General features: G+C 46.8%; 1 protein-coding gene across 3 annotated transcripts; it reads right to left on the bottom strand.

Annotated features, from left to right (window-relative positions):
- Nucleotides 1–5,180: 5,180 nt before the first annotated feature.
- On the bottom strand, nt 5,181–12,494 carry ANKRD40CL (ANKRD40 C-terminal like). 3 transcript variants are annotated; one of them, XM_044250523.1, is made up of 5 exons: nt 12,108–12,494; nt 10,849–11,040; nt 7,278–7,352; nt 6,515–6,699; nt 5,181–5,575 (listed from the first exon to the last, which is right to left on the bottom strand). In XM_044250523.1, exons 2-5 carry the CDS (start codon nt 10,886–10,888, stop codon nt 5,432–5,434), a joined length of 444 nt encoding a protein of 147 aa, XP_044106458.1. In that variant the 5' UTR covers nt 10,889–11,040; nt 12,108–12,494; the 3' UTR covers nt 5,181–5,431. The 3 variants fall into 3 exon arrangements, with proteins under 3 accessions (XP_044106458.1, XP_044106457.1, XP_044106456.1); XM_044250522.1 differs by having other exon boundaries at nt 10,849–10,981; XM_044250521.1 differs by lacking the exon at nt 12,108–12,494 and adding an exon at nt 11,183–11,246.
- Between the last annotated feature and the right edge of the window lie 433 nt (nt 12,495–12,927).

Genomic DNA, 12,927 nt, shown 5'->3' with positions numbered 1-12,927 from the left:
TGTTGACCAGATGCCTTACCTATATAACATAGTCGATTAATATGTATTTTGTATGTGAGTTACATAATGGCATGCTTACAGTAAAGCAAGCTAGAGAAAAAGTGTTAAAATCATAAGGAAGAGAGAATACATTTATAGTACTTGGCTGTAGAAAATCCATATATAAGTGGACTTATGCCGTTCAAATTCATGTTCAAGGGTCAGCTGTATTTTTCAGTTTGGATTAAAATCCATCTCTTGCCTTCTTGAAGTTAATAAGCTAGTATTTCAGCTTAGGTATTTATCTCTTCTCCTTATACATTACACTTGCGGGCAGTCGGTCTGGTTTCTTCTATATATACACACACACACACACACACATATGTGTGTGTGTGTGTATATATATAGTTAGTGCCACAGAGGACAAACCACCCTGTTTCCAAGGTCTGAGAAAACTTGGACTACATAGAGGTTGTTAGCTGCCTCTAGAGATGTTATGATGGAACAATTTAGGGTCGGAGTTTTTTGAGCTTGCCTTCATGCCGAGCTTTTAAAAATGCATCTTAGATGGGCTGTGTGGACAATTTTAAACGTTACTCTAAAGTGCATGAAACAAGGGAAACACTTGAGAATTTATTGTGTATATTTTCTGTGGGATGGGACTTCGTTCAGGGCTGATTTTCAAGTGTGAGTTCAGACTGATTTTTAGTTGTTTATGAAAGAACCCCAGGTGACTACTTTTAAAGAATTTTATGTTATAATTGTAATGCCTGTACATGGTTCGAAAAACAACAGTAGAAGTGTTAAGTGATCTCTCTCTTTTTCCTGTCCCTCTGTTCTTTCTCTCCAGGAGCTACTGTTAACAGTTACTCTTTCTGGAGGGAGGTGGGTGGTAGGGGATATAAGCATATATGTATAGACCTTTTTTTATATATGAAGTACACCATATGTTCTGAATCTTGCTGTTTTCACTCCGTATATTTAGAAACATTTGAGATTTAGGAGACCGCCCTTTTAAGTTTTAACATGTAGTTTTTAAAAATACATTTCAAGTAAACCAAAGCAGAGAAGTCAATGTGTTATTCATTGTTGTATCAGATTTTTAAATTTCCTACTTTGAAAATGCAGTTTGAGAGTCATAGTTGATCTGTTTCTTCTCAGCCCTCCCAAGTAGCTCAGTTGTCAACAGCAACAGATGGAAGAACTTTTAGGAACAACGCTTTGGGAAGTAGTTTGGCTTAAGTGGCTGTGCCCTAACCTCTCTGTGGCTATTCCGCTCCTAGATACATACCCTAGTGAAACTCTTACACATGTGTGTCAGGACGTGGATGTGAAAATGTCGTAACAGCACTATTTGTAATAGGAAGAAAAGGGAAACAAAAACAAACTGGAAAGACCCTGCCTGTCCTTGAGCAGTCCACTGGATAGATTCCGTGGCCCATTCCTACAGTGGAATTGCACGGAAGTCAGACTAAGCTGCAGCTACATGTGTGAACATGGATGGATCTTGGTGGTCGGAAAAGCAAGTTGCAGAAGAATACATCCGCTGTGGTTCCATTTCTGTGAAGGTCAGAGTCCAGCTGTTAAATCTGTGGTAAATGAAAGAAAAGCAAGGGAATGATAACATGAAATTCAGTGTTACTCTTGCATCGGAGGGAGAGGAGACCGTGGAGGGCATGGAACAGCCTTCAGAGGAACTGCTGACGATGCTTTGTTGCTAAAGCTGGATGGGCGGTTTCTTTTTTAAACTGTATGTTCATGTGCTTTTGTATGTATGATATTTCTTAATAAAAATTTAAACTTAAAAAATGGGAAAAGGTCTTGGTGTAGGTAGTAAAATAGAAATATAAGCATACCCATATTTAAAAAATTTACCCTCTTACAGTGACTGGCAGGTGTAAAAGGTATGGTTTCTTGAGCGCAAAATCTGGGGCCTTAATTGTTTTTTAAAAGCTAGAAGCAGGGCCTAAGTGTATGTCTTCTTTGTGATCACTTTTTTTTTTTTAAAGGTTTTATTTATTTGACAGAGATCACAAGTAGGCAGATAGGCAGGGGGTGGGGTGCGGGGGAAGCAGGCTCCCTGCTGAACAAAGAGCCTGATGCGGGACCCTGGGATCATGACCCAAGCCGAAGGCAGAGGTTTAACCCTTTGAGCCACCTAGGCGCCCTGTGATATCACTTATTTTTATCTTTACATACATTCCATTTGGGATTTGGGTATCAGCCAGGGAGCGGCTGCTTTTGCTCTGCTCTGTTTCTTGAAGATTCACGCCCTTCCAGGAAGGGAGCTGCTGGGTGAGAAGAGCAGTACTCCTGGCCGGTGGTCAGCACATCCTACCCCTGTTCAATTTAGATTGTCAGATCAGAGGGGCTGTTCATTTTGCCTTGTTCTGCTCTTAATGAGGGACACCATGAAGCATTAGATATTCACTCTTTAAAAATGGAAGTGATTGGGGGACACCTGGGTGGCTCAGTGGGTTAAAGCCTCTGCCTTCAGCTCAGGTCATGATCTCAGGGTCCTGGGATGGAGCCCCGAGTCAGGCTCTCTGCTCGGCAGGGAGCCTGCCTCCCCCTCTTTGCCTGCCTGCCTCTCTGCCTACTTGTGATTGCTGTCAAATACATAAAATCTTAAAGAATAAAAAAAAGGGAAGTGATTAGAAGTAGAAATGTACCTGCGGGTGCATAAAATTCACTCTTTCCACAGTGGACCTCTTGATCTCCAAGTGTGGCTCCCAGTGGGAGCTTAGGGTTTCCCCCACCTGCTTTCCTTGCAGCCCTGAGTGCTGGTATGCCAGCTGCTATTCTGGTAACATGGGATAGGTCAGTGAGCAAAATAGGAACACCGCCACCTCCTGGTGGAGTCTGTCAGGCCTGTGAGTGGTACTTAACGCTCTGAGGGTAGAAGGGGCCCTGCTGCTGTTACCAGTCCCCTCATTGTAAATGAGTGTTAGATTGTGAATGACTAAGAATTCTAGATCATTCCACCTTTTTGTTTTAACCTACATGTGTTCTGGAACCTTTCAGGACAAGCGTCCTAGTACCTGATTCAGTTCAACCACCTAAAAATCTTAAAATGACATTAAGTTAGCATAAAAGTCAGTGGACTTGCACCTTCCTCAGAAATTAATTTCTACAGTGTCTGCATGAAGTATAAATTACAATGAAAATTACTCTTGAAACTTGAATTATTTATTTTATTTTTTTATAAAGATTTTTATTTATTTATTTGACAGAGATCACAAGTAGGCAGAAAGGTAGGCAGAGAGAGAGGAAGAGAAGCAGGCTCCCTACGGAGCAGAGAGCCGGATGCGGGGCTCGATCCCAGGACCCCGGGATCATGACCTGAGCCGAAGGCAGAGGCTTAACCTACTGAGCCACCCACGTGCCCCATTGAAGCTTAAATTTTTTTTTTTCTTTAAAAGATTTTATTTATTTATTTGACAGAGATCACAAGTAGGCAGACAGGCAGGCAGGCAGAGAGAGAGGAGGAAGCAGGCTCCCCGCCGAGCAGAGAGCCCGATGCGGGACTCTATCCTAGGACCCCGAGATCATGACCCGAGCCGAAGGCAGCGGCTCAACCCACTGAGCCACCCAGGCGCCCCAAGCTTCAATTTTTACTCAATCTTCAGCCTTAAGACTATTCATGTTACAGGAAATTTTTTTTTAAAGATTTTTATTTATTTAATTGACAGATCACAAGTAGGCAGAGAGGCAGGCAGAGAGAGAGGAAGGGAAGCAGGCTCCCCGACGAGCAGAGAGCCCGACGCGGGGCTCCATCCCAGGACCCCGGGACCATGACCCGAGCCGAAGGCGGAGGCTTAACCCACTGAGCCATCCAGGCACCCCAGAAATACATTTTTATAATTTCTTCGAAGGTGCATACTATGTTTATTTGAACGGATACAGAATTTGCTCAACAGCCTGGTGATAAATTGCTGCCCTCATTCAATTACTCTGTAATTGATCATTAGGCAACTCTATAGGTTCTGTTACTGTCATAGTGTAAGGTTTTCTCCCAACATTTTTTTCAAATTTATTCTACCATATTCACCTAAAAATACCACCTAAAACTCCACTTCCTCGCAAGGGTGATTGGGGGCCATTAAAAGCCAGTCCTCAGCTCTTGCCCCAAGTTTTCCTTATTCCAGACAAAATTGAGAATACCTTAGGGAATTGGCCCTTGTGGTGCTGGAACGGCACTGCGCTGAATTGGCTTGTCAGCCGGCTGTCCTATCTCTCAAAGACCTGTGACGTGGATGCGGAGCTTACATTTCCAGCAGAAGTGCTTCCATCTGGAGAGGCCCAGGGCTACTAAGCAAATTGCAGGTTCAAGTCTCATGAACTCATCACATTTTTTTTTTTTTAATTTAAAGATTTTATTTATATATTTGAGAGCATGTACCAGAGGCCGGTGGTGGGGGTGGCGGGGAGCAGAGGGAGAAGGACAAGCAGATGCAGGCCTCCACCTTGACCCTGAGATGACCTGAGCTGAAACCAAGAGTCAGATGTTCAGTCGACTGAGCCACCCACACACGCTTCACATTTTTGAGTGGGATGATCCGTACATCGGTACCCACACTATAAAACCTTGCTCTTTAGATAGTTGGGCTAGGTAAGTGCTAGTGTAGTGTTTGCGTGTCCCCCCACCCTTCATCATTTGCAGAGGCAACCTGGTGGCCCTGTTATGTGCTGGGGAACACGAGATCCTGCTTGGCCAGAAGGAGCTCCGGTATTTCAGAGCTCAGTTCCACGAATTCAAGTCCAGGAGTAATGACTGTGGAGAGAAATGACCGTGGACAGGGTTAAGTGGGTAAGTGGGGTCCAGCTCCCAGAGTGCTTCCAAAGTACCAGCAGATCTTACCTAAGAGTTTGGGTGAGTTGACCCGGAAGAGCTCTAGGTAGTGGAATAGGAGGAGTCTAGTTCGAGCTTAGTTGTTGGTAAGAGTGCCAACTTTGTTGTTGTTTCCATCTGGTTAGCAGAGTTGAGTGCTGTGGGCTGTGCCTTGGCTATTTGGCAAGTAGTTTGTTAAAAATGGCCTCAGCAAGGGCGCCTGGGTGGCTCAGTTGGTTAAACAACTGCCTTCAGCTCAGGTCATGATCCTGGAGTCCTGGGATCGAGTCCTGCATCAGGCTCCCAGCTCCATGGGGAGTCTGCTTCTACTTCTGACCTTCTCCCCTCTCATGCTCTCTCTCACTGTCTCTGGCAAATAAATTTTTTAAAAAACTTAAAAAAAAAAAAAATGGCCTCATCAGTAACGCAAGTCATGCCATTTTATAGGCAAGTTTCAAAGTGTAAATAGGAAATGATGTGACAATTTCTCCCTGCCCAGAGAAGTTTGAGATGAGGGAACAATTTTGCAAAGTACGCACATGAAGTTGGCAAACCAGTACATGCATTCCAACTTGGTTATTTACAAAACATTGATACCGGGGGTTTCATTTCTGGGGTTTTCTAATAGGTCAGTTTGGCGGCATTGCTGTTGTAGCAGGCCTTCTCTGTCAGGGATGTTGTGTGTTCAACGAATTCAGAGCTTCCATTTTTCACCAGGATGAGTTCTACTTCCTGAAAGTCCTGTAGTCTTTGAATGTCTTTGTCCTTAATATGTAAAAGAAATTATAGGGTGGTTTATAGATAGCATGAGAGATTATTAAGATGAAAAAATCTTAATGGCCAGCATCTTTGGTTCTTGCCTAAATTCAGGGTATTTCTGTAATGGTTTCTCTGTCGTGGTAAGCTAAAGTAGCAGTTGAGACTTTTTTTTTCTTTTTTTGGTCTCCGTAGTAGGTTCCTAAGGGGACTGACTGTAGTCCCATACCAATATTGGTGAAGAAAAGGGTTTTTTTTAAATAAAAGTAATAATTATAACTCTCATTAAGAAATTATCATGCAAAAAAAAAAAAGAAATTATCATGCATCAGTGATTGTATATACATTATTTCAAATCCAGAAAAGGGCATTTTAAAAAGTCCAGAAAATAACAATCATCCTGCCATCCCTTTACAAAGAATATATTAGCCATGACACCAGTGAGAATTGGTAAAGGCGTTTTGAAAGCTTTTAAAATAGTAATACCCAAAGAAATGAGGTTTTTCTTCTGAAATTAGAGAACTGTATTTTGCATCTGGAATCTCTATACAAATGCAAAACAGCTTTGTTTCATGAGATAACAAAGGCTGAGCTGTGGCAGGCAAAGGAAGGTGGGTGAGTCTTTCCTTTCCCCAGGCACCATGCCACCTGTGAACCAGCCAGGTCTGCAGAGGTGGAAGGGGTCACGTGCATTGACCTGAGTCTTCTCTTCGGGCCTTAGTTGTATTTCAGACCGTATTGAAGGGTTCATGAATTTAGGTGTGCAAGTCAGTAAAAGCACCAGATTGAAAATTACCCAGCTACCATGGCTGTCCTACAGTCCGAGTTTCCCAGTGGCTTAAATTTGTTTTCACGTTAGAAATGCAAGAGCTAAGTGATTAGCTTCACAGAACATTAATTTTGCCCACTTAGAACCCCGTCTGCGTTTAGACCCTTTGCAAACCCTACCTTTCTGAGCAGTGTGTTTGGCAGCTTTCTGATCGCCCTCACTTGCTCCGGCTCAATCCCCAGTTCGCAGCAACTGACTCTCAGGAGATTCTGATAACTCAGCTCTCCTCTGTTCAGTTCAACCTCAATGAAGTCATTTTCTCTGGGACTCTTAATTCTGACTTTAAGCACCAGCTCTAGATCACCTGCAAGTTCATTTGTAAAAGAGAGAGTACCCGATGTAAAGCCTTTCCGTGGGCTCATCCATTCTCCCAGCACAGAACTGTGTAACAGGTAGACACGCAGCAGTTTTTACGGGTATAGGAGCGTCAAATTATCTGAGTCTTTTCTTGGGGTGCTTGTAACGGTCTGCGATGTAAACCCCATTATACTCACCCAAAAGCTTGCAGTTTGAAGCTGAGCTAGGATTGAAAAAATAAATATTTAAATATACCACCCTCAAGCAGTACCTGGTAGATGTTGGAACTTATTTGAAAAGCTTCAGGGAACTGTTGAGCCCTGGGGCTCTGTGTCCTCGGGAAACTTGTGTAGACGTGCAGATGATTCTGTGATTCCTACTGCATCCCTCCCCAGGACTGCAAGGTGACAGGCCCCGAGAATCAGGATAATTGTACCATCTTTTGTGTGGTGGTGGTGGGGGGGGTGGGCAGTGGTGTGGAGTGAGTCTTCACACTGTCCTGAGAAGGAGGGATTTTGACTGAAGGGAGAAGAACCCAAGCCGTGTGTTTGGCTTTGCCACTGGGCCTCGGGGCTGAGTCCTCACCTACACGGGTGTCCTCAGGTTTGGCATCCCGTGGGTCAGCTGGCATCTGTGGGTTGGAGCCTTGTTTACATTCACCTGGGAAAGAATTAGAAAAAGAAAGCGTTGGGGTGCCTGGGTGGCTCAGTGGGTTAAGCGTCTGCCTTTGGCTCAGGTCATGATCCCAGGGTCCTGGGATGGATGCCGGTATCAGGCTCCCTGCTCAGAGGGGAGTCTGCTTCTCTCTCCCTCCGCCCCTCCCCACCATGCTCTCTCAGCGCACACTCTCTCTTTCTCAAGTCTTAAAAAGCGAGAAATGGCAGCACCTCAGCGTTTGTCTCTTTTCCAGATCTGCCAGTTGAACAGGGACAGTGATGCCCCCTCTCCACTTCCTGCTCCCCAGTTCCGCCTCCTCAAGGGAAAAGCCAAGTCACGAAAAGGGCAGTACTTATGTTCAGACTTGAAGTGTCATTTTCCCTCATCACGGCCCAAATCATGAAAAGGAGCCAGGACGCTATTTTTAAGCGGTATGTAATCTGGGGAAGAAATATTTATAATCTGCGTGCTTAACTCAAGTTTCGACTTAAATATTTTGGGCACTGAGGGCTTCGTGTCCCCAATTCTCCAGGAGAGTCCTTTATAAGGAATTTTCTCCACCAGAGGGAAGGGAGATGAGAGTGAGTATTAGTATCCTTTCTGGGGGCCAGGCCCTTCCCGGTCTCACAGGCCCTGCTCCCTGAAACCCTGCTCTGCACCAGGCGCCTTGCTAAGCCCTGGGGATGCGGTTCAAGCCACCACCACAAAAACCCAGAGTGGTCGCTGTCCTAGAGCTGGCAAGCTAGAGGGGACAGAGATCCTGATCAACGGACCTCAAGAAAATGTGACGTTAAATCGCGGGGCTGGTGAGGGCCAGACACACAATGGAGGTCAAATTCTGAAGGCAAGGCTGAGTAGGCTTAACCCGATCCAGGGGGAAAAGAGGAAGATGAGGTTCCCAGGGCTAGAAATAGCAAAAGGAACCTGTGTGTGGATAGAGCGGAGCTTCTGAGGAAGGAAAGGCAACCGTCCAACACGGCTACTGGGCAGAGAGCATGGAGGGATGGCGTGAGGTGTGTCAGGCAGCCATCAGATGGTGGGATTAGGGCCGCACAGCCTCTGCCGTCCAATTCGGTAGCCACCAGTCATGTGAAATGAGATACACTCATTTTATAAAAATACACAAAATACCATTTCAAAGGCAGGAAAAAATGGGAAGAATTTATTTTTTTAATATTGGTTGTATGTTGAAATAATTTTGATATATTGAGTGAAGTAAATAGATTAGAATTATTTTCACCTGTCTACTTTTTAAAATGTGGCTGGGACATTTTTATTTTTTATTTTTTTATTTTTAAAAATATTTTATTTGTCAGAGAACACACACAAGCAGGGAGAGGAGAAGGCAGAGGGAGAAGCAGTTTCCCCACCGAACACAGTTTGAGCCCTGGGACTCGATCCCAGGACTCTGGTATCATGACTTGAGCCAAAGGCAGATGCCCAACCAACTGAGCCACCTAGGCATCCTGAGGAAATTTTTAAATATGTGGTTTTAAAAATCCAATATTTTTATTGGAGAGCACTGGCCCAGGTGAAAGGTTTTGTTATTATTCTAGAACAACACCAAGCCTTTAAACAGATCTTAGCCTTAGCCCAAGGCTTGTCACAATCAGATTTGCATTTTGGGGCAAAAAAAAAAAAAAAAAGCCTCACCGTTCTCAAAAAAATCCATGGGATGTTGACATTTGCATTTTCAGACAAGAAAACTGAGGCTGAAAGGTGAAGTAACTTGCTTGAGCTTGCTGCATGCGTAAATGGCAGGACTGGGATGTGACCAAAGCCGGCTCCATCAGTGGAGCCCAGAGCAAAAAGAAGGTGTGCAAAACGGCTTCCCCAAGCCACACCCCTAACCCACGGCAGGTGGGTGACCCCCCCAGGAATCACAACCTCTCACCTGCACCCATCTGTACCTGGATGGGGGCAGGGAGAGCTTCCTGCCTCTTTGCTGTCGCCCTCGGAACATCCCCTGCTTTGCCTGCCTCAACTCCAACTCTTTCTTGAGTCCCCGCCAGGGACAGAAGGGGACAGTGGAACTCTGGTGGGGAAGGGGCGGTGGGCTGGGAGTGGGGCCATACACACACGGGGGTGAAGGTTCTCCCCAGCACATGCTCCATCGTCCTGGCTGACTTCACTTACAAAACAGAGTCCCAAGATAAAATGATTTAAAATGGGGACGCCTGGGTGGCTCAGTCAGTTAAGCATCTGCCTTTGGTTCAGGACATGATCCTGGGGTCCTGGGATCAAGCCCCTCATTGGGCTCCCTGCTCAGCGGGGAGTCTGCTTCTCCCTCTCCCTCTGCCCCTCCCTCCTGCTCATGTGTGCTCTCTCTCTCAAGTAAATAAAATACATTCTTTAAATTTTTTGTTAACATATAGTATATTATTAGCCCCAGGGGTACGGGTGTGTGAATCGCCAGGTTTACACTTCACTGCACTCACCATAGCACATAGCCTCCCCAATGTCCATAACCCCACCACTCTTTCCTCCCCACCTCCCCGCCCCCTGCAACCCTCAGTTTGTTTTGTGAGATTAAGAGTCTCTGATGGTTTGTCTCACTCCTGATCCCATCTTGTTTCATTTATTCTTTTCCTACCCCCCAACCCCCCAACGTTGCCTCTCAACTTCCTCATATCAGGGAGATCATGTGATAATTGTCTTTCTCTGACTGACTTCAAATAAATAAAATCTTAAATTATTTTAAAGTCAAGCCAGCGACCACAGAGCATTTAGTCCGAAGTGTGGGACATTTTCTGAATGTGGGGTTCTGCACAGCTGCTGGGATGATAGGCCCAAGAAGCCAGCCCTGCTTCTGGCTCAAGTGCTCTCTGCACACTGCCCTGTCCCTCCCCAGCCCATCTCAGGGTGGCGGGATCTGCAGTCCCCTCTTCGCCCTGGGCCACGGAGCAACCCCCTCTCCCTGGTGGCCCCTCAGAGTCTCTGGTACCCAACCTGAAATTGATGGTTTCCCCACCCCTCCACCACTCACCCCACACAGACAGAGCACGGGACCCCACCCCCTGCCCTGCTGCCAGCCTGGCCTGGCACAGAAAACAGCATTTTCTGGATGAACCTTTTGGATTAAGATCCCGTGTGTGTGGACCCGGTCTTGGAGAGGTCAGAAAGCACGCCCTTTGAAGTCCGGCCTATTTGGGTCTGAAGGTTTCCTTTGCACAGTAGCCATGACTCGTTAGACAAGCTACTTAAGCTCTCTGAGCTTCAGTTTTCCGATCTGGAAAATGGGATTAATAATCTCTACCTCGCAAGGTATTAAGAAGCAAAGAAGTGAGCACGGGTACTGACTGGCCACTACTGCTAGCACAGGTGCTGATACTTGCTTCCCCCTCAAGGACACTCGGTCTGCTCCCTCTGTCCTGACTTCACGGGCAGCAGAGCTGGGAAGGGCCACTGCCCCTACCCACGGCAGCAGCCCCCCGTACCTTCCTCGGGTACCTACCCAAATCCTTGAGGACCACGTGGAAAACAGGTCTTCCTGACTCACCTGCCAGCTCCTCCTTCCTGTCCTGTTGGGGTTCAGCCATGGGTCAGCTCTGTTGTTCGTCAGATCAGTACTCCCTCTCAAATGGACACAAAGCTCCAGCCACGTAGGAAACCCCTCTGAAAGCTCCGTGCATCTGTGTGCAGCGAAACAACGATGTGGTCACCGGCCCGGTGAGATGGGGCAGGGAGGTGCCTGTTTGATAGATGGGCAAATTAATTAAGACTCTTGGGGCTGCCGCGGCATGTGCTGGGAATGATGCAAGGGAAGTTCAAGGCTCCCTCCTCCCTTCCCAGGCTCTGTCCGGCAGATGACCCTGGTGGCTAAGAGTGCTTACCCAAGGGAACGTGCCCCCAGGAGGCTCAGCCACTGGCATCTAGCTAGATGTTTCCTTGGAAAAGGTTAGCAGCTTCTACATCAAGGACAGGAAAAGCCAAACACTTAGGTTCTTGGATCGAGCAGGCTCTCTATCCTACCCAGTTCTCTCTCCCTTTTCCCCCAGGCACTTCCTCACAGCTGTGAGAGCCAAGAAAACAGGAAGACCCCAGCGCATACCTGGGAGACTCTGCCTTGCCCAGGATCTCATATCCCTTGATTTCAAACATAAAAATGGAGACGGTGGGGATTGGGAGCACTGGAACAGGAGGTTTGGTGAAGAGTGCATGGGGCTGGGGGAAGCCCGGGAAAGGGCTGCTGCTGCCTCCAGGGGGTGCCGAGGTTAGGAACCCGGGGAGGACTCTAACATTTCATTTAACCCTCCAGTAACAGAAGACAGGATGAATGGACAGAGCATCAGAAAGGTGGAGGGGGCCCAGGAGGTCACAGCTCACAGGTTCTCAAACTTTTTAGTGCACTGGAACCACTTGGGAAACGCTAAAAGCCATGGGTGCCTGGGTCCCACATTGTTGATTTGGGGTGCTGTCTGGGCCCTGGAATTTTTTTTTTTTAAAGATTTTATTTATTTATTTGATAGAGATCACAAGTAGATGGAGAGGCAGGCAGATAGAGAGAGAGATAGAAGCGGGCTCCCTGCTGAGCAGAGAGCCCAACATGGGACTCAATCCCAGGACCCTGAGATCATGACCTGAGCCAAAGGCAGCGGCTTAACCCACTGAGCCACCCAGGCGCCGTGGGCCCTGGAATTTTTAAAAGGTCCCCAGCTGATTCGAAGGTGTGGCCCAAGTTGAGAACCACCAATTTGGGCCAAATTGCTTAAAGGCAGATGAGGAAACGGAAACGAGCCAAGGAAGGGAAATGCTCACCAATGGGTTCCTGGGCTGCCGCAGACCTGGGGCGCCCAGGTCACCAGCCTGACGCTGCCTCCCTGGTGCCCTTTCTGCCAGGAATGGAGGAAAGTGGTGCTGCCGCGGAGGAGGAAGCTGAAAGGATCTGCCTGGCCTCAGCTCCTGTGAATGGGTAGGAAAATGCACTTTGGCCCGGGTGTGGTCAGCCATGGAAAGAGCCAACCAGCCCCTCCTCACCTGCATGGGCGGGGCCGGGGATGGCTCGTCTATTTCCACTCACTCACCTCTCTGCCCATTCACTCACTCATCCCCCATTCACGGAGCCCCTCAACAACACTCAGGTTTTCTTCTCATTTTGGGGTCTCTCTCTCTCGATCTTCTTTTTTTCCCTTTTAATTTACTTTAATTAATTTATTTTAAAAGATTTTAACTGTTTACGTTGTCTCTGCATCCAATGTGGAGCTCAAATCTGTAACCGCGAGACTGATACTGACCGTGCCCACCAGTGGGGCAAGCCCCAACCCCTTTTATTTTTTAACCTTTTTTTAAAACCGAAGTATTGCATGGCCTAGTTTATTTTTATTTTTATTTTTTTAAGATTTTTTTATTTATTTGACAGACAGAGATCACAAATAGGCAGAGAGGCAGGCAGAGAGAGAGGAGGAAGAAGGCTCCCCGAGAAGTGGAGAGCCCGATGTGGGGCTCGATCCCAGGACTCTGGGATCATGACCTGAGCTGAAGGCAGAAGAAGCTTTAACCCACTGAGCCACCCAGGTGCCCCCTGAGAGAGAGACTCTTAAGCGCTGCTTGTAGAACCTGACTCAGTGATTGGTCTCAT

The sequence above is a fragment of the Neovison vison genome, chromosome 5 (assembly GCF_020171115.1).
Source record: "Neovison vison isolate M4711 chromosome 5, ASM_NN_V1, whole genome shotgun sequence".
NCBI lineage: Eukaryota > Metazoa > Chordata > Mammalia > Carnivora > Mustelidae > Neogale > Neogale vison.
This window is presented reverse-complemented; position numbering and strand designations above follow the sequence as displayed.